Source organism: Microchirus variegatus (genome assembly GCF_963457635.1).
Source record: "Microchirus variegatus genome assembly, chromosome: 20".
In the NCBI taxonomy this organism is placed as follows: Eukaryota; Metazoa; Chordata; class Actinopteri; order Pleuronectiformes; family Soleidae; genus Microchirus; species Microchirus variegatus.
The window spans coordinates 1,214,193-1,240,340 of NC_139821.1; the positions used below are offsets into that span (position 1 = coordinate 1,214,193).

Genomic DNA, 26,148 nt, shown 5'->3' on the forward strand with positions numbered 1-26,148 from the left:
TGTGAGTAAACACATGAATGATGAGTGAACACATGAGTGAACACATGAATGATGAAAGCATGATGTGAGTGAACACATGAATGATGAGTGAACACATGAATGATGAGTGAACACATGAATGATGAGTGAACACATGAATAGGTGTTGATGGTGTTTTTTTCCAGGTGTGATGAACAACTATGAGGTCATGGGTCAGATTGGAGAGGGTGCGTTTGGTAAAGTGTTCCTGGTCAGAGAGACGGGTGGAGACAGACAGAGTGTGGTCAAACAGATCAACCTGAGGAAGGTAAGAGAGGACACACCTGAGCTGACCTTTGACCTCAGTCACCTGACCTCCGTGTGTGTGTGTGTGTGTGTGTGTGTGTGTGTGTGTGTTCAGATGTCAGTGAAGGACGTAGAGTCGTCTCATAAAGAAGTGACTCTGCTGTCAAAGATGAATCATCCCAACATCGTCTCCTTCATCACTTCATTTCAAGGTGAGTGAGAATATGAACGAGTGAAGAGTGAAGAGCAGCAGTTAGTCAACCACCAGGGGGCGACTGTGTGTGTGTGTGTGTGTAGAGAGTGGCAGTCTGTTCATAGTGATGGAGTTCTGTGATGGAGGAGATCTGATGAAGAGGATCAACATGCAGAGAGGAGTCTTCTTCACTGAGGACCAGGTACACACACACACACACACACACACACACGCACGCACACACACACACACACACACACACACACACACACACACAGTGTAAGTGTGTGTTGTTCCTCAGATCTTGAGCTGGTTCGTTCAGATCTGTCTGGGCCTCAAACACATCCACGACCAGAAGATTCTGCACAGAGACATCAAAGCTCAGGTAACACACACACACACACACACACACACACACCCCCCCACACACACACACACATTCATCTTCACTATCTTCTAGAACATCTTCCTCACCGGTGGAGGAGTTAAAGCCAAACTTGGAGACTTTGGAATCGCGAGAATGTTGAATAAGTAAGTGTACACACACACACACACTCTCATACACACACACACACACTTTTCTCACTTTTAAGAGTGACATTTCAATGACGTAAACATGCAAATAAACTGTATAATGTATGTTTTAATGGATTTAATTCAGCGTCTGAAGGAAAACTACAACTCCCATCATCCCACTCTCTCTGTGTGTGTGTGTGTGTGTGTGTGTGTGTGTGTGTGTGTGTGTGTGTGTGTGTAGTACCATGGAGATGGCCAGGACCTGTGTCGGGACACCGTATTACCTTTCACCAGAAATCTGTGAAAACCGACCGTACAACAACAAGACGTACACACACACACACACACACACACACACACACTAAAGATAGTTACCACTATTTGTGGTTGTATATGATGTTGACGTGTGTGTGTGTGTGTGTGTGTGTGTGTCCTCTGCAGGGATATCTGGTCTCTGGGTTGTGTCCTGTATGAGCTCTGCAGCCTGAAGCATCCAGTACACACACACACGCACACGCACACACACACACACACACACACAAAATGTTCAAGACTAAATAACAACAGATTGTGTGTGTGTTTTGTGTGTGTGTGTGTGTTGACCTGCAGTTTGAGGGCAGCAGTCTGCGACAGGTGGTCAGTCAAATCTGCAGGGGGCGCTACAGCCCAGTACCCAGCCGTTACTCGTCCGAGCTCCGCCTCCTGATCACTCACCTGTTCAAGGTCAGAAGACACACGAGCGCAACACAACATCACAGTACACAACAACATCACAGTACACAACAACAACAACACAGTAAACATCATGTTGTTCATTTTCAGGTGAATCCTCGTCAGCGTCCGTCTGTCTCTTCTGTCCTCAAACGTCCTTTTCTGGAGACACTCGGCAAACACCTGCACCCACAGGTACACACAACTACACACACATAACACAACTACACACAGCTAACACAACTAACACACAGCTCCACTCAACTAAACAAAACTAACACACAGCTACACAAAATTAATACAACTACACACAACTAACACAACTACACACATATAACACAACTAACACACAACTACACACAACTAACAACTACACACACAGCTACACGCAACTAACCCACAGGTACACACAAAAACACCTAACAAAGCTACACACAAATAACACAACTAAAACACATCGACACACAACTACACACAACTAACACACAGCTACACGCAACTTACACACAGCTACACGCAACTTACACAACTACACCGAAATAACACAACTACACACAACTAACACAACTACACACAGATAACACAACTAACACACAACTACACACAACTAACAACTACACATAACTACAAACAACTAACACAGCTACATACAACTACACTCAACTACACACAAATAACACAACTACACCCACATAACACACAGCTACACGCAACTTACCCACAGGTACACACAAATAACACAACTAAACACAACTAACAACTACACACAACTACAAACAACTAACACAGCTACACACAACCTCACTCAACTACACACAAATAACACATCTAACACACATCGACACACAACTACACACAAATAACACACAGCTACACGCAACTAACAGGAAACTACTGTGTGTGTGTGTGTGTGTGTTTGTGTAGGAGAGGATCAGTCACTCAAAGCTGCAGAGAAACAGAACAGCATTAAAACCTCCAGGTTTGACCACACACACACACACACACACACACACCCCCACACCCCCCCCCCCCCCCACACACACACACACACACACACACACACACACAGGTGATGACAACATGAATCACTGTCACAGAGAAGATCTTCAGATTCAGAGGGGGAGGAGCCATGAAGAGACAGAGCGCCCGACCTGAGTGGAAGGCCCCGCCCACAGTCAACGGTCCCGCCCACCACAGAGTAATGACATCATCGCGTTAACATCTGTTAACATTAAAGTCGTGAAACCTGCGTCACATGATCCAACTGTTTTTCAGCCTCTTCAGCTCAGAGCAGAGGTCAGAGGTCAACACGACCACAGGTGAGCTTCACTCAGTGACATCATCACATCAGTGACCTTTGACCTAACACACACACACACACACACAGGGGTCAGTACCAGCGCTATCACGCTCAGCTGGACGCTCTTCATCATCATCATCATCATCGTCATCATCGTCCACGTCCTCAGGAGGAAGACGAGCGGCGCGAAGATCAGGCTCCGCCTCCTCCTGTGGAGCCGTATCAGCTGTGAGTGACCTTTGACCTTTGTATTATTTTAATATTGTTTGTAAAAAAAATAAATTCAAAACATAATGATGAACACATGAATCAATAATGACATCATCATCGGCTGCAGTCACAGCAGTTACACTGGTCATTGTTAGCTAACAACGCTAAGCTAACAAAGCTAAGCTCATGCTTGATTTAAAGGAACAATTCAACATTTCAGCATCATGACTATGAGCTGCTTAGCTTAGCATGGAGACACACATTAGTTTTAAACGATGAGTCTTTATGCTAAAGCTAAGCTACGGTAATGCTAATGCTGTGTGTGTGTGTGTGTGTCAGTGTGGCTGCAGCTCGTCATGAATATCTACAGAGAAAACATGAAGCTAAAGAATATAAACTGAGAGCAGAGAAACAACTGGTAACTAACACACTGTGACACGCACACACTAACTGTGACACACACAGACACACACTAACCACCGCTCTGACCTTTGACCTCTCAGGGTCTGCGTCCGTGCACAGCAGAGAGTCACAGAAGGCCTGGAGGTCAGGAGGTGGACGAGGGACGACCTGAGGACAAGAGACAGGAGGGACAGCAGGTGAGACGTCCATCAACCTTAATTTAGATAACATTTATACACATGTAAGACAAAGAGTGTGTGTGTGTGTGTGTGTGTGTGTGTGTGTGTGTGTGTGTGTGTGTGTGTGTGTGTGTGTGTGTGTGTGTGTGTGTGTGTGTGTGTGTGTAGGAGTACCTGCGTCAGCTGGACGTCATCAGACATCAGTATCATGAAGAGATGAGACAGAGGCGACTGAGAGCAGAGGTAAACACACGTAAACACGTTAGCCTGACTGAAACTGGACTTAAAACGCACGTAAACACGTTAGTCCTACTGAAACTGGACTTAAAACACACGTAAACATGTTAGTCCGACTGAAACTGGACTTAAAACACACGTAAACACGTTAGTCCGACTGAAACTGGACTTAAAACACACGTAAACATGTTAGTCCGACTGAAACTGGACTTAAAACACACGTAAACACGTTAGTCCGACTGAAACTGGACTTAAAACACACGTAAACACGTTAGCCCGACTGAAACTGGACTTAAAACACACGTAAACACGTTAGTCCGACTGAAACTGGACTTAAAACACACGTAAACACATTAGTCCGACTGAAACTGGACTTAAAACACACGTAAACACGTTAGCCCGACTGAAACTGGACTTAAAACACACGTAAACATGTTAGTCCGACTGAAACTGGACTTAAAACACACGTAAACACTAGTCCGACTAAAACTGGACTTAAAACACACGTAAACACGTTAGTCCGACTGAAACTGGACCTAAAACACACGTAAACACGTTAGTCCTACTGAAACTGGACTTAAAACACACGTAAACACTTTAGTCCGACTAAAACTGGACTTAAAACACACGTAAACACGTTAGTCCGACTGAAACTGGACCTAAAACACACGTAAACACGTTAGTCCGACTGAAACTGGACTTAAAACCCACATAAACACGTTAGTCTGACTGAAAATAGACTTAAAACACACGTAGACAAGTTAGTCTGAATAAAATTGGACTTAAAACACACGTAAAACTGGACTTAAAACACATGTTAACACGTTAGTCCGACTGAAACTGGACTTAAAACACACGTAAACACGTTAGTCCGACTGAAACTGGACTTAAAACACACATAAACACGTTAGTCCGACTGAAACTGGACTTAAAACACACGTAAACACGTTAGTCCAACTAAGACTGGACTTAAAACACATATAAACACCTTAGTCTGACTCACACTGGACTTAAAACACACGTCGTTTTTCTCTGTCAGACTGAACCAGAACACAGACATGAGACGTTTGTGGTGGAGAAACCCAGAGACGCAGAGCCACGCTCAGACAGCAGGGGGCAGCACAGCGCTGCACCTGCACAGGTACGGCAGCACATACTATTCTACCATAGACTTACATTCAAATGAGCTGCAGAGTCGCCCCCTGGTGGACGGTCAGTATATTTTAACCTGTGCCGCAGGACGTGGCAGCTGCTCTGCAGATGATCAGAGACGAGAGGACGCAACTGCAGAAGAAACACAAGGACAAGGTGAGAGCGCAGCTCAGTGCTGCCCCCTGTCTGTCACATCAGGACAGTGTCGCAGTGAGTCACGTGACCACAGACCGTTTGTCTGCAGAAGGGAATCGTGTTTGAGATTCGTTTAGACGACGAGACAAAAGACGCAGAGACGAAGGACAAGAGACGAGAAGACGACGAGAAGGTGAGCGATGTTTTCTGTCGTCTTTCGTCGTCTTCTGCTCGTCTTCTCTTCAGCGTCTTCTCTCTTTTTCTCTCTTTGTCTCAGGACGAGGATCCTCTGAACAAGACTCTGAGCTTCCAGGAGGGGGAGGAGCTGAAGCTCAGGGATTGGTCAGAGGAGAGGAAGGGGTGGAGTCAGAGGACTCCTCAAACGCTGCTGGATGTTCTCGCCAACATGGACGTCAACTCCATCTACGACACAGTGGTGGAGACTGAACAAGGTGCAGTTTTTACAAAACACACGCTAGTCCAACTAAAACTGAACTTAAAACATACGTAAACACACGTTAGTCTGTTTGAAACTGGACTTAAAACATACGTAAACGCGTTAGTCCGATTGAAACTGGACTTAAAACACACGTAAACACGCTAGTCTGACTAAAACTGGACTTAAAACATACGTAAACACGTTAGTCCGATTGAAACTGGACTTAAAACATACGTAAACGCTTTAGTCCGATTGAAACTGGACTTAAAACATACGTAAACACGTTAGTCCGATTGAAACTGGATTTAAAACACACAAACACGTTAGTCCGACTGAAACTGGACTTAAAACACACATAAACACGTTAGTCCGACTAAAACTGGACTTAAAACACACAAACACGTTAGTCCGACTGAAACTGGACTTAAAACATACGAAAATACGCTAGTCCGACTGAAACTGGACTTAAAACATATGTAAACACGTTAGTCCGACTGAAACTGGACTTAAAACACACGTAAACTGTTAGTCTGACTGAAACTGGACTTAAAACACACGTAAACACGTTAGTCTGACTGAAACTGGATTTAAAACTTAGGTAAACACGTTAGTCTGATTGAAACTGGACTTAAAACACACGTAAACACGTTAGTCTGACTAAAACATCACTGTCCGTCAGACTAGGAGCTTAGTCTGATTAAATGTAGCGAGTGATGAACGTACGAATGTTCTCAGTTCGCAGACTGTGGACTCGTGATCGACCAAACACTCTGCTCGACGCTCTCGCTCACGCTCAACTCACCTCCTCCACGCTGCACTCGCCGACTGCAGGTATGACATCATCACTCACTCACTGTGACATCATCACTCACACTGTGACATCATCATCATCATCATCACATCATCCACAGCTGACTGTTCAGTGTCTTCAGTCTCAGATCAGGAGAAAGACAGTGACATGGACACAGATGAAGAGAATATAGAGCTGAGCTCAGACGACGAGGACACGTAAGTCTGTCTCTGTCTCACTGTCTCTGTCTCTGTCTCTCTATCTCACTCTCTCTCTGTCTCACTGTCTCACCGTCTGTCCTCACCAGGAACTTCGAGGATTCGGACGACGAGCTCAGAGACGCGGTGGCCGACTCCATGAAGAACCTGTTCATCATGGATGACGACGACGACGGCGGCGGCGGCGGCGGCGGCTCCGAGGACACGCGGGACCTCGCAGAGGTGCATGATGGGAAGCAGGAAGAGGAGGAGACGCACGTGGACGGAGGCGGAGTGGACATTCAGCAAGTCCAACCAGAACTGAAGAGTCCAGAGGACAGCGTCTCCTGACCTCTGAGTGATTCATCCACTGTGTGAGTTTGTGATGTTTCAAAATAAAAGACTGGGAATTACAACCACAGGGGGCGCTGTGTTTCCAACTGTTTATTTCCGATGATAAATAAACTTTATACTAAAACTAGTAAATGCACAATAATCGATGGTTTGAGAGAAAAACAAACATCATTAACTGTCTAAAATATTCATTCATTCAAGTGCTTGAATTGTGTGTGTTACGCCGCCACCTGCTGTCCACACCCTGCATTGCTCTGTCCTCGTCCTCACCGCTACAGTCCACTCACCAGCGTCTCCACGGCGGCGAGGAGACAGAGGTCAAACTCGCGGTCAGAGAATCTGTCCACAGACCTGCGGGCGTTCCTTCTGATGTCCAGTCTCTGGGACGAGGACAGGGACAGGACCGTCTCCATGGCGGCGACGTAGCCGTCCTCACCGTCCGCCAGGAAACCCGTCTGTCCTCCGTCGTACGGCACCACGATGTCCAGCAGGGGGCCCCCGGACTTATGAGCCACAACGATGGTCCCTGCAGCCATGCACTCCACCACACCTGAGGGGGGGGGGGGTGCGACAGAGAGTCCACAGCACACGTTAGCATGTTAGCACCACGCAGCCACGTCTGCGGAGCTAAACGTCGCGCTTACGACACAAAAAAACTAGTGCTGTCAAGCGTTAACGTCGTTTTACGGCATCCACATGTTACGTGTTTACTTATGTAAACACGCTAGTCCGATAGAAACTGGACTTAAAACGTACGTAAACACGCTAGTCCGATTGAAACTGGACTTAAAACGTACGTAAACACGTTAGTCCGATAGAAACTGGACTTAAAACGTACGTAAACACGCTAGTCCGATTGAAACTGGACTTAAAACGTACGTAAACACGCTAGTCCGACTAAAACTGGACTTAAAACGTACGTAAACACGTTAGTCCGATTGAAACTGGACTTAAAACATACGTAAACACGTTAGTCCGATTGAAACTGGACTTAAAACATACGTAAACACGCTAGTCCGACTGAAACTGGACTTAAAACATTACTTAAACACGCTAATTCGACTAAAACTGAACTGAAAACACACGTAAACACACTAGTCCCACTAAAACTGGACTTAAAACAGGTAAACACCTTAGTCTGACTTAAAACATACGTAAACACGTTTGTCCGACTATAACTGGACATAAACGTGTCCTAACCCAGCACTAAAAAAACACACAAAAACAAAACCAAAGCACCCTGACCGGACGACCACCAGGGGGCGACTCCACTTATAACACGCAAGTTTGTAAAGGAAGTTTAGAAAGCGACGGGAAAACATCGTTAATGTGAAGATGAGACATTGTCAAAAAAATCGCGATCTTTAACGTTTTTAATCTTGAATCAGATTCGTACGATACGTCGTATTTTAACGTCTATTTTTCCGCTCACCGATCCCGAAGTGTTGGTTCCTGGTGGCGTGCAGCCCTATGGTGGCGCTCACCAGCGCCCCCTTCAGCTCCTCAAACGGGACGTTGACTTTAAAGTCCACTCTGTCCGACACGTCCAGCTCCTGACAGAGTCCACGCAGCGTCTCCACGCGCTCCTCGTCCTCCGCGTTCCCGCAGCCGCCAATCAGCACCAGCCGCAGGGACTCCCGCCCCCCAGGCTCCGCCCCTTTCCTGTCCAGCAGTTTGCGAAACGCCTGGATCTGCAGCCGATGGTCCTTCTCTGGTCTGAACGGACCCACGGACACGATGGACAAACACTTCCTGTCTCCTCCTTCCTGTCCGCCCCTCGGCTCCTCCCACTCCTCCGGCTCCTCCTCCAGCGGGACGTCCAGGTAAGCTGTGACATCACAGGGCGGGTACACCACGCAGGTGCGTCCTGGACAACGCCACAGAGCCAGGACGTGTCCCAGCGTCCACGTGGAGTTGACCATGATGACGTCGCTGCAGGAGCCGGTCAGACCGTAGAGGACAGAGAAGCAGGCGTAGAAGACGAGCTGCAGGGTGGACATCAGAGGGTTCCTGGAGACAGGACAGGGTCCACTTTCAAAATAAAAGACTAATTTTCTGTTTTTCCACACTACAACACAATCCTGCCGTTTTCAAAATAAAAGTCTCATTTTGTTTTGATCCATACTAAAACACAGCCCTGCAGTTTTCAAAATAAAAGTCTCATTTTCTGCTCATCCACACTAAAACACAGCCCTGCAGTTTTCAAAATAAGTCTATATTGTGTTCATCCACACTGAAACACAACCCTGCATTTTTCAAAATAAAAGTCTAATTTTTTGTTTGTTCACACTAAAACACAGCCCTACAGTTTTCAAAATAAAAGTCTATTTTGTGATCATCCACATTAAAACACAGCCCTACAGTTTTCAAAATAAAAGTCTAATTTTCTGTTTGTCCATACTAAAACACAACACTACAGTTTTCAAAATAAGTCTATTTTTCTGTTCGTCCACACTAAAACAGCCCTACAGTTTTCAAAATAAAAGTCTATTTTGTGTTCATCGACACTAAAACACAGCCATACAGTTTTCAAAATAAAAGTCTCATTTTCTGTTTGTCCACACTTTAACACAACCCTGCCATTTTCAAAATAAAAGTCTAATTTTCTGTTCATCCACACTAAAACACAGCCCTACAGTTTTCAAAATAAAAGTCTAATTTTCTGTTCGTCCACACTAAAACACAACCCTGTAGTTTTCAAAATAAGTCTATTTTGTGTTCATCCACACTAAAACACAGCCCTACAGTTTTCAAAATAAAAGTGTATTTTGTGTTTATCCACACTAAAACACAGCCCAACAGTTTTCAAAATAAAAGCCTAATTTTCTGTTTGTCAATACTAAAACACAACCCTACAGTTTTCAAAATAAGTCTATTTTGTGTAAATCCACACTAAAACACAACCCTGCAGTTTTCAAATTAAAAGTCTAATTTTCTGTTCATCCACACTAAAACACAACCCTACAGTTTTCAAAATAAAAGTCTATGTTGTGTTCATCCACACTAAAACACAACCCTACAATTTTCAAAATAAGTCTCATTATGTGTTTGTACACACTAAAACAAAACCTTGCAGTTTTCAAAATAAAAGTCTCAATTTCTGTTTTCTGTGTGTGTGTGTGTATGCAGCGCCACCTGGAGTCTCCCTCTCTGACCACTGACATCATGTCAGTGCTGACGATTGGACGGTGGACGTAACTGACGACTTTACAACCTCCGAGGTAACGAAAGATGGGCAGAGTGAAGGAGAAGCCCGTGGAGTCCACGTAGAGGTCAGGAACAAAGGTCGTCAGCGCCTCCCAGCCTAACACACACACGCACACACACACACACACACAGTAAACACACACTCTATACAACACATTCATGTTTTCATTATTCATAAAGATTTATTACCGAGGAACATGGAGGCGACGCTCTGTCCCAGCAGAGTGAGCGGAGTGTAGGACGCGGCCTCCACCAGCAGGCGGCGCCGCAGGAAGACGAAGGCGAGCGGTCGAGGCAGCGTGACGTTGAAACGCTGTCGGGCTCCTTCCAGAATCTGCTCGCCGCTCACTCCCTGATCCACCGCGTACACCACGAAGGAGACGCCGGGGAACCTGGGAACGAGAGGGGGCGGAGTCAGTCAGTAAGACGAGGGGGCGGGGTCAGTCAGTAAGACGAGGGGGCGGAGTCAGTCAGTAAGATGATACAAATATGAGCTACTGTTATATTTGACTGTGTTTACAGCTGCAGGTCACACACACACAAACACACTCACTCTCCCACAAACTAAAACACAACCCTGTAGTTTTCAAAATAAAAGTCTAATTTTCTGTTTGTCCACACTAAAACACAGCCCTGTAGTTTTCAAAATAAAAGTTTCATTTACTGCTCATCCACACTAAAACACCACCCTGCAGTTTTCAAAATAAAAGTCTAATTTTCCGTTTGTCCACACTAAAACACAGCCACACAGTTTTCAAAATAAAAGTCTATTTTGTGTTCAACCACACGAAAATACAACGCGGTGAGCTAAAATCACTGATCTCTATGGGCTTTGGTGTGGGAGAGTGAGTGGTTTACAAACTTCAGTGTATTCGTTTTCCTTGCGTCTCAGGCTGATTCTCAACAGCAGGGGGGATTTTGTAAAAATTGAAATTATTATTATAATAGTAATTATGTGTGTGTGTGTGTGAGAGAGTGTACCGGAGCATTAAAGCGCGCAGGCTGCACCACAGCACCCTCTCTCTGCCGCCTCCGGTACTGCAGTACGGGTGGAAGAAAGCCACCGCGGGGCCGCCGCCGTCGTCCTCAGCCCCAGCCCGGCCGCCTCTCTCGCGGCCTCCCCGGCGGCTCCTCCGGCGGCTCCGCAGCCACAGGCGGAGAACCAGGAGGAGCAGCGCGAGGAGCAGCGTGAGGAGCACACTGACGTAGACGAAGGGAACCAGCAGTGACCACAACAACCTGAAGAGGGCGACACACACACACACAGCAATGAAGCCGCGGTTAGCACGTTAGCCCGTTAGCCTCTGCTGTTAGCCGGCTGCTGTGAGCGGCTCAGGCCGCGGCAGAGTGCGTCACAGGCGGCCTCAGCGTCCAGGTTCATGTCGGTGAGAAAAGACACAGACGGAGGTTTTTACCTGATGAAGTCACACAAGCATGGAGTCAAGTGATGATGATGATGAAGATGGTGATGGTGGTGGTCCTCCATGTTTACAACACTGATGACGTCACACTAACGTCGACTCACCCTCTCACCCATTGGCTAAATCTTTGTTTACGTCCACGTCACTAACACGTGACCTTTACCAGTAATACACTGGTATATAAACCTTTTTAATCAACCTTTACTAGTAATAAACTAGTACATAAACCTTTTTAATCAACCTTTACTAGTAATAAACTAGTATATAAACCTTTTTAATAAACCTTTACTAGTTATAAACTAGTACATAAACCTTTTTAATCAACCTTTACTAGTAATAAACTAGTATATAAACCTTTTTAATAAACCTTTACTAGCAATACACTAGTATATAAACCTTAACTAGCAATAAACTAGTATATAAACCTTTACTAGCAATAAACTAGTATAAACCTTTTCATCAACCTTTATTAGTAATAAACTAGTATAAACCTTTTTAGTAAACCTTAACTAGTAATAAACTAGTACATAAACCTTTTTAATAAACCTTTACTAGTAATAAACTAGTATATAATCCTTTTTCATCGACCTTTACCGTAACTAGCAATAAGCTAGTCTAAACCTTTTTAGTAAACCTTTACTAGTAATAAACTAGTACATAAACCTTTTTAATCAACATTTACTAGTAATAAACTAGTACATACACCTTTATCAACGTTTACTAGCAATAAACTAGTACATGAACCTTTTCAATCAACCTTTACTAGTAATAAGCTAGTCTAAACCTTTTTAATAAACCTTTACTAGTAAACTAGTACATAAACCTTTTTAATCAACCTTTACTCGTAATAAACTAGTACATAAACCTTTTTTATCAACCTTTACTAGTAATAAACTAGTACATAAACCTTTTTAATCAACCTTTACTAGTAATAAACTAGTACATAAACCTTTTTAATAAACCTTTACTAGTAATAAACTAGTATATAAACCTTTTTAATCAACCTTTACTAGTAATAAACTAGTACATAAACCTTTTTAATCAACCTTTACTAGTAATAAACTAGTATATAAACCTTTTTAATAAACCTTTACTAGTAATAAACCAGTACTACTACTGCACAATAGTTTTGAATGTAATATACAACAGGTTAGTTTAGTTTAGGTTACATTAGGTTAGGGTTAGTTTAGTTTAGGTTACATTAGATTAGTTAAGGTTAGTTTAGGTCACATTAGATTACTTAGGGTTAGTTTGGGTTACATTAGATTAGTTAAGGTTGGATAAGTTAGGGTTAGTTTAGGTTACATTAGAATAGTTAGGGTTAGTTTAGATTAGTTTACGTTAGTTTAGATTACATTAGTTACAGTTAGTTTGGATTAGTTTAGGTCACATTAGATTAGTTAAGGTTAGTTGAGGTCACATTAGATTAGTTAAGGTTAGTTGAGATTAGTTAACGAAAGAAGCTCATGTTTAACAAACGTGATGATGATCATGACTCCGCCCCCCTCTCACAGCAGCAGTGATGTCATCATGGGTGGCGGCCCCGCGTGCATCACCATATAAAGACAAAAGCAAAGGTTTGATTCCTGTTTCTGGTTTCGATGTCACTTCCTTCCTCCTCCGACCTGCACTGACTTCAGCACCGCTGTGGAGCAGCGAGCAGCGAAGCAGCCTCGCACACTGACCCACCTGTGACTGACCCAGCACCCGCTGATCCACCGCGCTGCACCCCTTCACCTGGTACAAACCACAGAACCTCTGATCCACAGCAGCTCCTCATCACCTTCATCCTCCTCACAGTCTCAGGTCAGTGCAGCTGGACTTTCAGGTGACCTTTGACCCCCGAGGGTTGTCCTGTGAAGGCCACACGTTTGGTGTTTGTTAAGCATGTGTTTAAGCATGTGTTTAAACGTGTGTTTTAACGTGTGTTTAAACATGTGTTTAAACGTGTCTCAGTCGTCATGTGCAGCAGCAGCTTCAGTGAACAGGAAGCAGAAGTTAAAGCTCAGGAAGTTTGTGGTCACTTTGTAACAAATCTGCAACATTTCTGAAGCGGCAGTGAAACAAACTGTTTCCTGACAAAGTGACAGAGTGAAACTGCTTCACTCGTTTTCACTCGTTCACCGCTTCACGCGTTCACCGCTGCTTCTGCAAACTCGCGGCCGACAAAACAAAATGGAGCCGACTCCATTTTAGCGTCGGAAGTTTGTTCCTAAAACAAAAAAGAGAAATAAACACAGAAAACAGAAGTTCACTCACTTCTCTGTCTCAGATCCAAGATGGCCGCCGCGTCACAGATCACCGCAGAGGAGTTGGAAGAACTGAGAGAAGCCTTTCTGAAGATAGGTGAGTGATGATGATGATGGTGAGAGATGATGCAATCACACCTGTTGTTTGTTGTTGTTGTTTGCTGTCCCGTGACTCCGCCCCCTCTCCCTCCCTGTGTGACAGACGTAAACAACGACGGCTTCATCAGCAAAGACGAACTGAACGAGCTCTTCAGAGCGGCCAATCTTCCTCTGCCCGGATACAAGGTCAGAGAGATCGTCCAGGATCTGACCTGCAGCAGCCACAAGCTGACCTTTGACCAGTTCACCCAGGTCAGTCACAGGTCAAAGGTCACAACTCTACCTCCACGCGGAGGCTAAAGAGTCAGAGATGTTGATAATGACACTTTCACAACGCACTCATTCACAATGCACGTTTACGGCAGGTTCACAACGCATGCGTTCACGACACGTTAACAGCATGTTCACGACGTGTTCACAATGCACGTTCACATTGCACTCGTTCACCACACGTTCACAATGCACTCGTTCACCACACATTCACAACGCACACGTTCACAACGCACACAACGCACACGTTCACAACGCACACGTTCATCACACATTCACAACGCACTCGTTCATCACACATTCACAACGCACTCGTTCACAACACACACATTCACAATGCACGCGTTCACAACGCACTCGTTCACCACATGTTCACAATGCACGCGTTCACAACACACCCGTTCATCACACATTCACAACACACTCGTTCACAACACACGCGTTCACAATGCACGTTCACGACACGTTCACAACGCACTCGTTCACGACACACGTTCACAACGCACACGTTCATCACACATTCACAATGCACGCGTTCACAACGCACTCGTTCATCACACATTCACAACACACTCGTTCACAACACACACATTCACAATGCACGTGTTCACAACGCACTCGTTCACCACATGTTCACAATGCACGCGTTCACAACGCACTCGTTCATCACACATTCACAACACACTCGTTCACAACACACACATTCACAACACACCCGTTCATCACACATTCACAACACACTCGTTCACAACACACGCGTTCACGACACGTTCACAACGCACTCGTTCACGACACACGTTCACAACGCACTCGTTCACCACACGTTCACCACACGTTCACAACGCACTCGTTCACGTCACATTCACAAGGTGTTTGTCGTTCGTTCCTCAGATCGTTCACGGGTTAAAAAGCACCGAAGTTGCTAAAACGTTCAGAAAAGCCATCAACAAGAAAGAGGGAATCTGTAACGTGGCAGGAAGATCGGAGCAGACTGGAACACAACATTCATACTCAGGTACACACACACAAACACACACACAGACACACACACACACACACACACACATGGATGTTTACAGTTGTGTGTGTGTGTTTGTACAGAGGAGGAGAAAGTGGCGTTTGTAAACTGGATCAACAAAGCTCTGGAGAAAGACGGTGACTGTAAACATGTGGCTCCCATGGATCCAAACAATGACGACCTGTTCGCAGCTGTGGGCGATGGAATCATCCTGTGGTACGTTCATGTGTTCATGTGTTCACGTGTTCATGTGTTCATGCGTTCACTCAGTCACGTAAACAGTCAGTCTGACCTGGATGTTGTTTCTCTCTCAGTAAAATGATCAATCTGTCTGTGCCCGACACCATCGACGAGAGGACCATCAACAAGAAGAAGCTCACGCCCTTCACCATCCAGGTGAGGGCGCTCTCTCCTCTCTCTGTACGTATGTGTGTGTGTGTGTATTACTGAGCATGTGTGTGTGTGTGTGTGTGTACTTACAGGAGAACCTGAACCTGGCTCTGAACTCTGCCTCTGCCATCGGCTGCCACGTGGTCAACATCGGCGCTGAGGACCTGAAGGAAGGCAGGCAGCACCTGGTCCTGGGTCTGCTGTGGCAGGTCATCAAGATCGGACTGTTCGCCGACATCGAGCTCACCAAGAACGAAGGTGTGTGTGAAAATGAAATTTGTAAAGCACTCACTCTCCCTTTTGTTTTCAAAGTGTATCAGGGCAAATGGATCATTTCATGATTTTCAAAAATTCATTAAAAATATTCCTTAACGGATTTGCAAATATTTTCAAAGGATCCTTGTTCAGTGTGATGCCGACTATTATGATGGTAAATTTCAAGTCATTCCGAGATACTTTTTGTTTTCGAGAAGAAACTCAGCTCACTGTCAAAGTGCATCAGGGCAAATGGATCATTTCATGATTTTCAAAAATTCATTAAAAATATTCGTTAAGAGATATGCAAATATTTTCAACTGATCCTTGTTCAGGGAGACGCTGACTATTACTGTGTACAATTTCAAGTCATTCCGAGATACTTTTTGTTTTTTTGAAGAAACTCAGCTCACTGTCAAAGTGCATCAGTGCAAATGCATCATTTCATGATTTTCAAAAATTCATTAAAAATATTCCTTAACGGATTTGCAAATATTTTCAACGGATCCTTGTTCAGGGCGATGCCGACTATTATGATGGTAAATTTCAAATCATTCTGAGATACTTTTTGTTTTTTTGAAGAAACTCAGCTCACTGTCAAAGTGCATCAGGGCAAATGCATCATTTCATGATTTTCAAAAATTCATTAAAAATATTCCTTAACGGATTTGCAAATATTTTCAACGGATCCTTGTTCAGGGCGACATCGACTATTACGACGGCCAATTTCAAGTCATTCCGAGATACTTTTTGTTTTTTTGAAGAAACTCAGCTCACTGTCAAAGTGCATCAGGGCAAATGGATCATTTCATGATTTTCAAAAATTCATTAAAAATATTCGTTAAGAGATATGCAAATATTTTCAACAGATCCTTGTTCAGAGCGACGCTGACTATTACTGTGCACAATTTCAAGTCATTCCGAGATACTTTTTGTTTTTTTGAAAAAACTCAGCTCACTGTCAAAGTGCATCAGGGCAAATGCATCATTTCCTAATTTTCAAAAATTCATTAAAATTATTTCTTAAGAGATATGCAAATATTTTCAACAGATCCTTGTTCAGGGCGATGCCGAGTATTATGATGGTAAATTTCAAGTAATTCCGAGATACTTTTTGTTTTTTTGAAGAAACTCAGCTCACTGTCAAAGTGCATCAGGGCAACTGCATCATTTCATGATTTTCAAAAATTCATTAAAAATATTCCTTAACGGATTTGCAAATATTTTCAACGGATCCTTGTTCAGGGCGACATCGACTATTACGACGGCCAATTTCAAGTCATTCCGAGATACTTTTTTTTCCGAGAAGAAACTCAGCTCACTGTCAAAGTGTATCAGGGCAAATGGATCATTTCATGATTTTCAAAAATTCATTAAAAATATTCGTTAAGAGATTTGCAAATATTTTCAACAGATCCTTGTTCAGAGTGATAACGACTATTATGATGTTAAATTTCAAGTCATTCCGAGATACTTTTTGTTTTTTTGAAGAAACTCAGCTCACTGTCAAAACGTGTAAATGTGTGTGTGTGTGTAGCTCTGATCGCTCTGCTGCGTGATGGAGAAAGTCTGGAGGATCTGATGAAACTCTCTCCTGAGGAGCTGCTGCTGCGCTGGGCCAACTTTCACCTGGAAGAAGCTGGATGTAACAAGATCAACAACTTCAGCTCTGACATCAAGGTCTCACACACACACACACACACACACACACACACACTCATTCACACTCTCACACAGAGACTCACTCGTTCACTTGTGTCTCCAGGACTCCAGGGCCTACTACAACCTGCTGAACCAGGTTTCCCCTAAAGGAGACGAGGAGGACGTCCCGGCCATCTCCATCGACCTGTCGGGACTGAGGGTCAGAGTCACGGCACACAAACACACTTTGCATTCTGGGAAATGTTTTCAGTGCTTTAACACTTCACGTGTGTGTGTGTGTGTGCAGGAGAAGGACGACCTGAAGAGGGCGGAGCAGATGCTGGAGCAGGCCGAGCGTCTGGGCTGCAGACAGTTCGTGATGCCGCCGGACGTCGTCAGAGGAAATCCCAAACTCAACCTGGCCTTCGTCGCCAATCTGTTCAACAAATACCCGGCTCTGAAGAAACCCGAGAACCAGGACATCGACTGGAGCTCCATCGAAGGTTCAGAGGACCGCCGCGCCACTTCCTGTCCCGTGTCCGTCACTTCCTGTCCCGTGTGGTTATATATATATATCCGTGTTTGTTTTTTTTGTTTCAGGTGAAACCAGAGAAGAAAAAACCTTCAGGAACTGGATGAACTCTCTGGGAGTGAATCCTCGAGTCAATCGCTTATACACGTGAGCACTTTACTGTTTTATGCAAGGACGCGGTCACGTGACGTGGTCATGTGACGTAGACTGATTCACACTCTGTGTGTGTGTGTGTGTGTGTGTTCAGAGACATCGATGACGCGCTGGTGATTTTCCAGTTGTACGAGAAGATCAAGGTTCCTGTGGATTGGGATCGAGTCAACAAGCCCCCGTATTCTAAACTGGGCAGTAACATGAAGAAGGTATCGGACACGTTCACGACACGATCACGACTCATTAGCCACACACGCGTTAACAAGACCTTCACAACACTAGCTCACAACGCACGCGGTCACAAGCACTAGCTCACAACGCACGAGGTCACAACACGTTCACAACGCACTCGTTCACGACGTGTCATGACACATTGTGAATGTGTGCGTTGTGAATGTGTCGTTCACTTGTTCACGACACGTTCACTTGTTCACGACACGTTCACAACGCACTCGTTCACGACACTCGTTCACAACGCACGCGTTCACAACGCACTCGTTCACGACACTCGTTCACGACGCACGCGTTCACGACACTCGTTCACGACGCACACGTTCACGACACTCGTTCACGACGCACGCGTTCACGACGCACGCGTTCACGACGCACGCGTTCACGACGCACGCGTTCACGACGCACGCGTTCACAGCGCACGCGTTCACAACACTTTCATAACGCACGCGTTCACAACACGTTCACAACGCACTCGTTCACAGCACACACGTTCACGACACGTTCACATCGCACGCGTTCACGACACGTTCACATCGCACGCGTTCACGACACGTTCACAACGCACTCGTTCACATCGCACGCGTTCACGACACGTTCACATCGCACGCGTTCACGACACGTTCACAGCGCACGCGTTCACGACACGTTCACATCGCACGCGTTCACGACACGTTCACAGCGCACGCGTTCACGACGCGCACATTCACGACGCACACACTCACGTCACCTTCACAGCACACGCATTCACAACGCACTCGTTCACAGCGCATGCCTACACGACGCATTCACGACACGTTTGCGACATGTCCACACGAAAACAAACAACGTTAACGTTGACATTTTATCGCAGCTGGAGAACTGTAACTACGCCGTGGAGCTCGGGAAGAAGGAGGCCAAGTTCTCTCTGGTGGGCATCGCGGGTCAGGACCTGAACGCCGGGAATCGAACCCTCACCCTGGCTCTGCTGTGGCAGCTCATGAGACGGTAACCAACGGCTTCACTGTTCACGCACACTGTTGAGAGGGCGGGGCATGCTACACATTTAACGTCAACACGCTCGATTGTCGATTGCTTTTTAATCGACGTTGTCAAAGTTAGCTTTTAATTTACTGCTCGTACACTAGCGTTAGCATCAGTTAGCATGTCGCTAAAGGACCCGTGTGTCCTCAGCTACACTCTGAACATCCTGGAGGACCTGGGCGACGGACAGAAGGTGACGGACGACACCATCGTGGCGTGGGTCAACGACACGCTGACGCAGGCCGGCAAAAAAAGCATCTCTGGCTTTAAGGTACGCCAACGACGCACGTCGCCACGACAACGACAATTTGTTAATGAAGTGTTAATGTGTGTGTGTGTGTAGGACTCGTCCATCAGCAGCAGTATGCCGGTGCTGGACCTGATCGACTCCATCCAGCCCGGGTCGGTCAGATACGACCTGCTGAAGACGGACGAGCTCAGCGACGACGAGAAACTCAACAACGCAAAGTAAGCGCCGACCTTCACTCTCTACAGTGCTGCCCTCTAGTGTTTAAATTCATTTAAAGACCCTCCTTGCGTTCGCAGGTACGCCATCTCCACGGCGAGGAAGATCGGCGCCCGCGTGTACGCGCTGCCCGAGGACCTGGTGGAGGTCAAGCCCAAGATGGTGATGACGGTGTTCGCCTGCCTGATGGCCCGCGGCATGAAGAGAGCGTGAGGGGGCGGGGCCACAGCAGGGGGGCGGAGCCACAGGGCCCCACTAACCCCCCTCCAAAGCTTTTCTCACAGGCAGAAAGAACGTGATTGGTCGAGTCAAAGCTCAGAGGGGCGGAGCCACGCGATGCTAAAGTTACAATAATCAATGTCAAATCAATATCATGACCAAACACCAATGATTGATATTTATTCATGATTATCCGTTTTATTTTCTGCCTCCATTTTTTAAACAAATTAATAAACTTTTTCCAAATGAAAATGTGTTTGTTTTTATTTCCCTGACCTTTGACCTTTGACCTAAAACCACACACACATATATATAAAAAAAAATAAAAATAAAAAAGTGAAAGTCGAATCAGTTTAATGAGAAACAAAGTGAATGTTCTGACATATTTACACCTGACCATGTCTGTCCTGTCTGTCGTGTGGGCGGAGTCGGTCCTGTCCGTCATGTCTGTGGTGTGTGGGGGGGGGGGGCGGAGTCTGAGTGTTACTTGGTGGCTTTGGCGTCGGCGGGGTTGTCTCCGGTGTCCAGCGTCTTGAGCAGACGGAAGAGTCCGGCGGCTTCTCTGATGCGGCTGAACTCGATGCAGAACGCCTGCACCTCGATGAACAGATCCTGGACGTTGATGATCTTGTTCCTGATCAGAGACTGAAGGAAGACGCACACCAGGCGCACCAGACGGTTCTGTAACACACACACACACAGGTCAGTCGTCACGGAGACGGGGTCAGGGGGGCGTCGTCGTCGTCATGGAGACCACTCACGTACCTGCATGTACTTGTCCTTAATCTGCTCACACGTGGAGATGCAGTTAGAGATGTAGAGGTGGATGAACTCAGGAGGAAGATCTACAGCTGTGGTTAATCTGAGCAACAAAGACACACACATTAACACACACACACACACACACACACACATACAACAATCATATGCAAAACAGTCCGATTGTCTGATTTGCGTGAAGTTTGACCTGCAGTTAAACCCCGAGCAGATCGATACAAACGTCAACAATGTTAGCAAACAAGCTAACGAACGTAGCTTCTAACGACTGCTGTCCGCTGCTACGAGCCGTAAACAGCCCCGCCTCTCTTTGCTCAATTTACATGTGGCGCAAGCACGTTAGTTCGAGAAACGTTCGCAGCGCACTCGTTCACGAAACGTTCGCAGCGCACTCGTTCACGAAACGTTCACGAGACATTCACAGCGCGCTCGTTTACGAAACGTTCAAGAAACATTCACAACGCACTCGTTCACAACGCACTCGTTCACGAAACGTTCACAAAACGTTCACAACGCACTCGTTCACGAAACGTTCACGAAACGTTCAAAACGCACTCGTTCCCGAAACGTTTCACAAATCGTTCGCAGCGCACTCGTTTACGAAACGTTCACGAGACATTCACAGCGCGCTCGTTTACGAAACGTTCAAGAAACATTCACAACGCACTCGTTCACAACGCACTCGTTCACGAAACGTTCACAAAACGTTCACAACGCACTCGTTCACGAAACGTTCACGAAACGTTCAAAACGCACTCGTTCCCGAAACGTTTCACAAATCGTTCACAACGCACTCGTTCGCGAAACGTTCACAACGCACTCGTTCCCGAAACGTTTCACAAATCGTTCACAACGCACTCGTTCCCGAAACGTTCAAAACGCACTCTTTCCCGAAACGTTTCACAAATCGTTCACAACGCACTCGTTCCCGAAACGTTCACAACGCACTCGTTCCCGAAACGTTCACAAACGTTCACAACGCACTCGTTCCCAAAACGTTCACAAAGTTCACAACGCACTCATTCGCGAAACGTTTCACAAAACGTTCACAACGTTTCGGGAGGGCTTTGCCCAAATCGTCTCCCTTTACACCGTCCGACCCTGTACACATTACACACACACACACACACACACACACACACACACAGGTGTGTTACCTGTTGACCACCTCCATGGAGTGCAGGGACATGTCCATGTTGACGAGCACAGAGAAATACTCTGTGATCTGACTGCTCTGCATCAGTTTGAGCAGCATCTCGATGGCGACCAGAGGGTTGTTGTCCACCAGGTACGGGAGTTTGGCCGGAGACAAACCGATGTGATAAACCAGCTTCGGGTCCTTCTCCAGCTCTGCCAACAGCTGGGGACGACAGGTCACATGATCAACAACAACAACAACAACAACAACAACAACAACCATCATATATAACCATGGCGCACGTGTATTCCAAATTACCGTAACTCCTCGCTACTTGGTGCAATTTTATTCATTCAAACTGCCCCTGAAAGCTGTGAAACGGGGCTTTCTGGTGCTATTACATGCATTACGGTAATGATCAGCTGCAGGTATCGTTTGTGTGACAGAGGGAGGATTCCGTCAAACCTTTGCTGCGGTTTCTTGGAGTTAAAGCTCCCATAGACCTGAAGTTCCAATTAAGGCCGTTTTTTAGTGTGTATTAGCGTCATTACCTTGTTTACGAAGCCCTGAAGGTTCTAAACAAACAGTTCAGCCACTGTTCAGCCATGTTTTTGAACATAAAAACAAGTTAATGTATGTAAGTAGACCTCCATAACTCACATATATGTGCAACAGGACCACTCTATGTGAGCTTTAAGCAAAGTTTTAGAGGTATATTCTGTGTAAATAAATCCAAATCTTATAAATAATACTTTTAGTATTTTTTCACAGCTTTCAGGGGCAGTTTGAAAGATTAAAATTGCATGAAGTAGTGAGGAGTTACGGTAACGCCACATATGAAAAGGAATGTTGATGTATTCCCATCAATGTCCATCAGGGGGCGACAACAGTGTGACAATAACATCATTAAAACAGTCTCAGGTCGTCCTCCATGTTGTACATGGTTACCCCCTGACCTCTGACCCCCTGACCCTCACCTGTGACTGCTGCTGTGCCGACAGTGGACTCTTGAAGGCCTTGGCCATGATGCGTTTGATTTCCACGCCCGTGCTGTTCTTCACGCACATGGAGCGGTCCCACTGGACGCCGTGGTCCGGTTCCGTCGGATTCAGCCACGCCAGCTCGTCCTCGCACGCGTGGAGCGGCGGCGGCGGCCGGATGAACTCGGGCCGGAAGTGACCTGAACACACACACACAGACACACACGTGAGAACATTTAAAAGACTCCTCCCACTCCCTCCAGACGTCTCGTCACGAGTGACACTTACTCTCCAGGGGTGGGCGGGGCCCCGTGACCAGCGACTCGATGATCTGATTGGCCACGGAGCTGTCGAAGCCAGAGTTGGACGAATCGGGGTCCGGGTCGTTCAGGATGCTGGGGAAGCTGGCTTTACTCTGAGTGGGCAACTCCGACTGACGCTCTACACACACGCACACACACACACACACACGGATGATTAAAGTGCCGAGTCACACGGCGATAAAGTGCCGAGTCACGGGCGCGCGTCGCTCACCCGCCAGCGCCAGCTGCAGGCCGCTGATGTCGATGGACTGCTGCATGTTGCCCACGTCCATGCTGGACACCTGCCGCGGCGTCTTCTTGAACAGATCCCTGGGCGGAGCCAACATCAGCTGCGACAGGAAGAACTTCTCTGGCTGAGTGATCGGCGGCAGGAAGCCTGCGACGGGTGGGGGGGGTACAACATACGATATCTACGTCACATGATCACGTCTTTATCTCCGTGTTAAACTGAGGTTTGTAAACCACACTCACTCTCCCACACCAAACCCCATAGAGAAAACCAGTGATTTTAGCTCACGGTGGACACAGGAGCCGCTGGTCCTCTGCTGCCTCGTGTGGTCACTTTGTGTCACTGACGTACGTCGAGATGAAATATTTTAAAAGCCGAATTCATTAAAATAAGACGTTTGAACTCAGTGATGGAGGCAGCAGTGGATCAACAACTCCTGCGAACTCCTGTGTCTCTGTGATGTTAAAATCACTGGTTTACTCTATGGGGTTTGGTGTGGGAGAGTGAGTGACTTTGGTGTGGGAGAGTGAGTGGTTTACAAGCTTCAGTTTTCAGTTAAAAACACACATACATGTTAAATGTCTTAATAATATTGTTTGTCAATTTATTTCACTTTTAAACAGACTTTTCCTTGCGTAAACTGAAGTTTGTAAACCACTCACTCTCCCACACCAAAGTCCATAGAGTAAACTAGTGATTTTAACATCACAGCACACAGGAGTTCACAGGAGTTGTTGATCCACTGCTGCCTCCATCACTAACTTACAATGACTGATTTTAATGAATTCGGCTTTAAAAATATTTCATTGAGACTTAAATTAGTGACACAAGGTGACCACACGAGGCAGCAGAGGACCAGCGGCTCCTGTGTTACAGTGAGCTAAAATCACTGGTTTTCTCTATGGGGTTTGGTGTGGGAGAGTGAGTGGTTTACAAACTTCAGTTTTCAGTTAAAACCACACACACATATGTTGTTAAATGTCTTAAAAATATTGTTTGTCAATTTATTTCACTGTTAGACAGACTTTTCCAACAGGAAACTGAAGTCCGTAAACCACTCACTCTCCCACACCAAAGTCCATAGAGAAAATCAGTGATTTTAACATCACAGAGACACAGGAGTTCACAGGAGTTGTTGATCCACTGCTGCCTCCATCACTAACTTACAATGATTGATTTTAATGAATTCGGCTATAAAAATACTTCATTTAGACTTAAATCTGTGACACAAAGTGACCACACGAGGCAGCAGAGGACCAGCAGCTCCTGTGTCCCTGTGAGCTTAAATCACTGGTTTTCTCTATGGGCTTTGGTGTGGGAGAGTGAGTGGTTTACAAACAAATAATAATACTGACAAACTATCCCCAAACATTACAAACTTCTCTCGCGTACCTGACAGCAGCTTCTCAGGCTCCTCCCCCGCGGGGGCGGGGTTCAACAGGTGAGCGAACACGGCGGCGAACGGGTTCGCGGCGAGCGGCTCGGTCCGGTACATCTCCCAGAGCAGGTAGAGGGCGATGAGCCGCTGGGGGGCGCTGGGCAGCAGGTCCGGCTGCTGCAGCAGCAGAACCAGCACCGAACCCACCCGGAAGTGCTCCGCCTTCCCGAAGTAGTGGTGGAAGTGCGTGGAGAGGCTCTCGAAGGAGCTCGCGCAGGCTTCGTCCGAGACGACGCTCAGCAGGTTCGACAGCTCCTTCGGCGCCAGCGTCATCGTCGGTTCAGTTCGGCTCCGTTCGGCTGTGTTCGGGAATCTGCGTGGTTTTTTTCTTCTTCCGTCAGTGCAGCGGGTCAAACATCGTCCCGTTATAGTAACATGAGACTCATAAACTTGTTTCCTTCACGCGAGAAGAGCGAACCCGAAAACCATAACACGAGCTAGCAGCGGCTGAAGTAGCTTAGCTTAGCATAGCATAGCAGCGCTAACTGAGCCCAAACAAACAAAACAGAAAAACTACGGTGCGCGCGACAAAGTTCCCACAGCGCGAGGCGTTTGTTTCAAAAACACTTTCCTCAAACCGACAAACGTTAAAGAAGCGATAATGTCCTCGTGCGTTAACGTGTTTTTAAAGACACTTCAAAGGATCCGCTGCTCCGCCGGTTTGAACCTTCTTCTTCTTCGCCTTTGATGTTCGACGACTTTACGTCACCTCCGTGTCACTGCTGCCTCCTTCAGGCTGTCATGAGAAGTCATTTCCGCTCGTTTTCGTTTCAAAATAAAAGCCTTTTATTTTGTGTTCACCGTGAAGACAAACGCAGTGGAAATTAACACAATAATTCGCTTTATTTTCTTCTTCTCTTTTATATTAATTCACTTGTTGTATTGTTTGTAGACTTCAATCAATAAAAAAGTCTGATAAAGAAATCAGTGACACAAACTGACCACAGGAGGGCAGCAGTAGACCAGCAGCTCCTGTGTCCTGTACTGTTCTTTTAAAAAAAGATTAAAAC

General features: G+C 46.0%; 4 protein-coding genes across 4 annotated transcripts; 2 read left to right on the plus strand and 2 right to left on the minus strand.

The window, feature by feature from the left end:
- Window positions 1–169: 169 nt before the first annotated feature.
- On the plus strand, window positions 170–7,076 carry LOC310941516 (serine/threonine-protein kinase Nek5; the record flags this gene model as incomplete). The annotated part of the gene is made up of 22 exons (XM_083906703.1): window positions 170–286; window positions 380–476; window positions 562–659; window positions 759–842; window positions 918–988; window positions 1,215–1,301; window positions 1,415–1,469; window positions 1,583–1,696; window positions 1,796–1,879; window positions 2,609–2,663; window positions 2,782–2,882; window positions 3,154–3,212; window positions 3,534–3,612; window positions 3,698–3,793; window positions 3,944–4,018; window positions 5,052–5,153; window positions 5,252–5,320; window positions 5,409–5,492; window positions 5,577–5,751; window positions 6,474–6,569; window positions 6,677–6,746; window positions 6,836–7,076. The coding sequence occupies 22 exons, from the start codon at window positions 170–172 to the stop codon at window positions 7,074–7,076; spliced, it is 2,109 nt and encodes a 702-aa protein (XP_083762829.1).
- Window positions 7,077–7,173: 97 nt separating this feature from the next.
- LOC310941968 (GDP-Man:Man(3)GlcNAc(2)-PP-Dol alpha-1,2-mannosyltransferase-like) lies at window positions 7,174–11,779 on the minus strand. Its single transcript, XM_083907232.1, has 6 exons — window positions 11,702–11,779; window positions 11,268–11,525; window positions 10,476–10,678; window positions 10,215–10,383; window positions 8,512–9,089; window positions 7,174–7,629 (listed from the first exon to the last, which is right to left on the minus strand). Exons 1-6 carry the CDS (start codon window positions 11,770–11,772, stop codon window positions 7,352–7,354), a joined length of 1,557 nt encoding a protein of 518 aa, XP_083763358.1. The 5' UTR covers window positions 11,773–11,779; the 3' UTR covers window positions 7,174–7,351.
- Window positions 11,780–13,383: 1,604 nt separating this feature from the next.
- lcp1 (lymphocyte cytosolic protein 1 (L-plastin)) lies at window positions 13,384–20,460 on the plus strand. Its single transcript, XM_083906816.1, has 16 exons — window positions 13,384–13,513; window positions 13,980–14,053; window positions 14,159–14,307; window positions 15,217–15,340; window positions 15,427–15,559; window positions 15,658–15,739; window positions 15,826–15,991; window positions 17,526–17,668; window positions 17,754–17,849; window positions 17,937–18,132; window positions 18,230–18,308; window positions 18,409–18,523; window positions 19,399–19,532; window positions 19,719–19,839; window positions 19,912–20,036; window positions 20,115–20,460. The coding sequence occupies exons 2-16, from the start codon at window positions 13,987–13,989 to the stop codon at window positions 20,245–20,247; spliced, it is 1,863 nt and encodes a 620-aa protein (XP_083762942.1). The 5' UTR covers window positions 13,384–13,513; window positions 13,980–13,986; the 3' UTR covers window positions 20,248–20,460.
- Window positions 20,461–20,717: 257 nt separating this feature from the next.
- Window positions 20,718–25,799, minus strand: cnot11 (CCR4-NOT transcription complex, subunit 11). Its single transcript, XM_083907269.1, has 7 exons — window positions 25,093–25,799; window positions 23,683–23,847; window positions 23,437–23,589; window positions 23,146–23,348; window positions 22,188–22,390; window positions 21,019–21,115; window positions 20,718–20,934 (listed from the first exon to the last, which is right to left on the minus strand). Exons 1-7 carry the CDS (start codon window positions 25,409–25,411, stop codon window positions 20,737–20,739), a joined length of 1,338 nt encoding a protein of 445 aa, XP_083763395.1. The 5' UTR covers window positions 25,412–25,799; the 3' UTR covers window positions 20,718–20,736.
- Between the last annotated feature and the right edge of the window lie 349 nt (window positions 25,800–26,148).

Coding starts and splice junctions, on each gene's coding strand:
- lcp1 (XM_083906816.1), top strand. CDS start 13,987: ATGGCCGCCGCGTCACAGATCACCGCAGAGGAGTTGGAAGAACTGAGA. Junction 15,740..15,825: donor TCACGCCCTTCACCATCCAG/GTGAGGGCGCTC, acceptor GTGTACTTACAG/GAGAACCTGAACCTGGCTCT. Junction 17,850..17,936: donor TCGACCTGTCGGGACTGAGG/GTCAGAGTCACG, acceptor GTGTGTGTGCAG/GAGAAGGACGACCTGAAGAG.
- cnot11 (XM_083907269.1), bottom strand. CDS start 25,411: ATGACGCTGGCGCCGAAGGAGCTGTCGAACCTGCTGAGCGTCGTCTCG. Junction 22,391..23,145: donor CGGCACAGCAGCAGTCACAG/GTGAGGGTCAGG, acceptor TGTCGTCCCCAG/CTGTTGGCAGAGCTGGAGAA. Junction 21,116..22,187: donor TCCATGGAGGTGGTCAACAG/GTAACACACCTG, acceptor TTTGTTGCTCAG/ATTAACCACAGCTGTAGATC.
- LOC310941968 (XM_083907232.1), bottom strand. CDS start 11,772: ATGGAGGACCACCACCATCACCATCTTCATCATCATCATCACTTGACT. Junction 9,090..10,214: donor GTCAGAGAGGGAGACTCCAG/GTGGCGCTGCAT, acceptor TCCTGTCTCCAG/GAACCCTCTGATGTCCACCC. Junction 7,630..8,511: donor GAACCAACACTTCGGGATCG/GTGAGCGGAAAA, acceptor CCCCCCCCTCAG/GTGTGGTGGAGTGCATGGCT.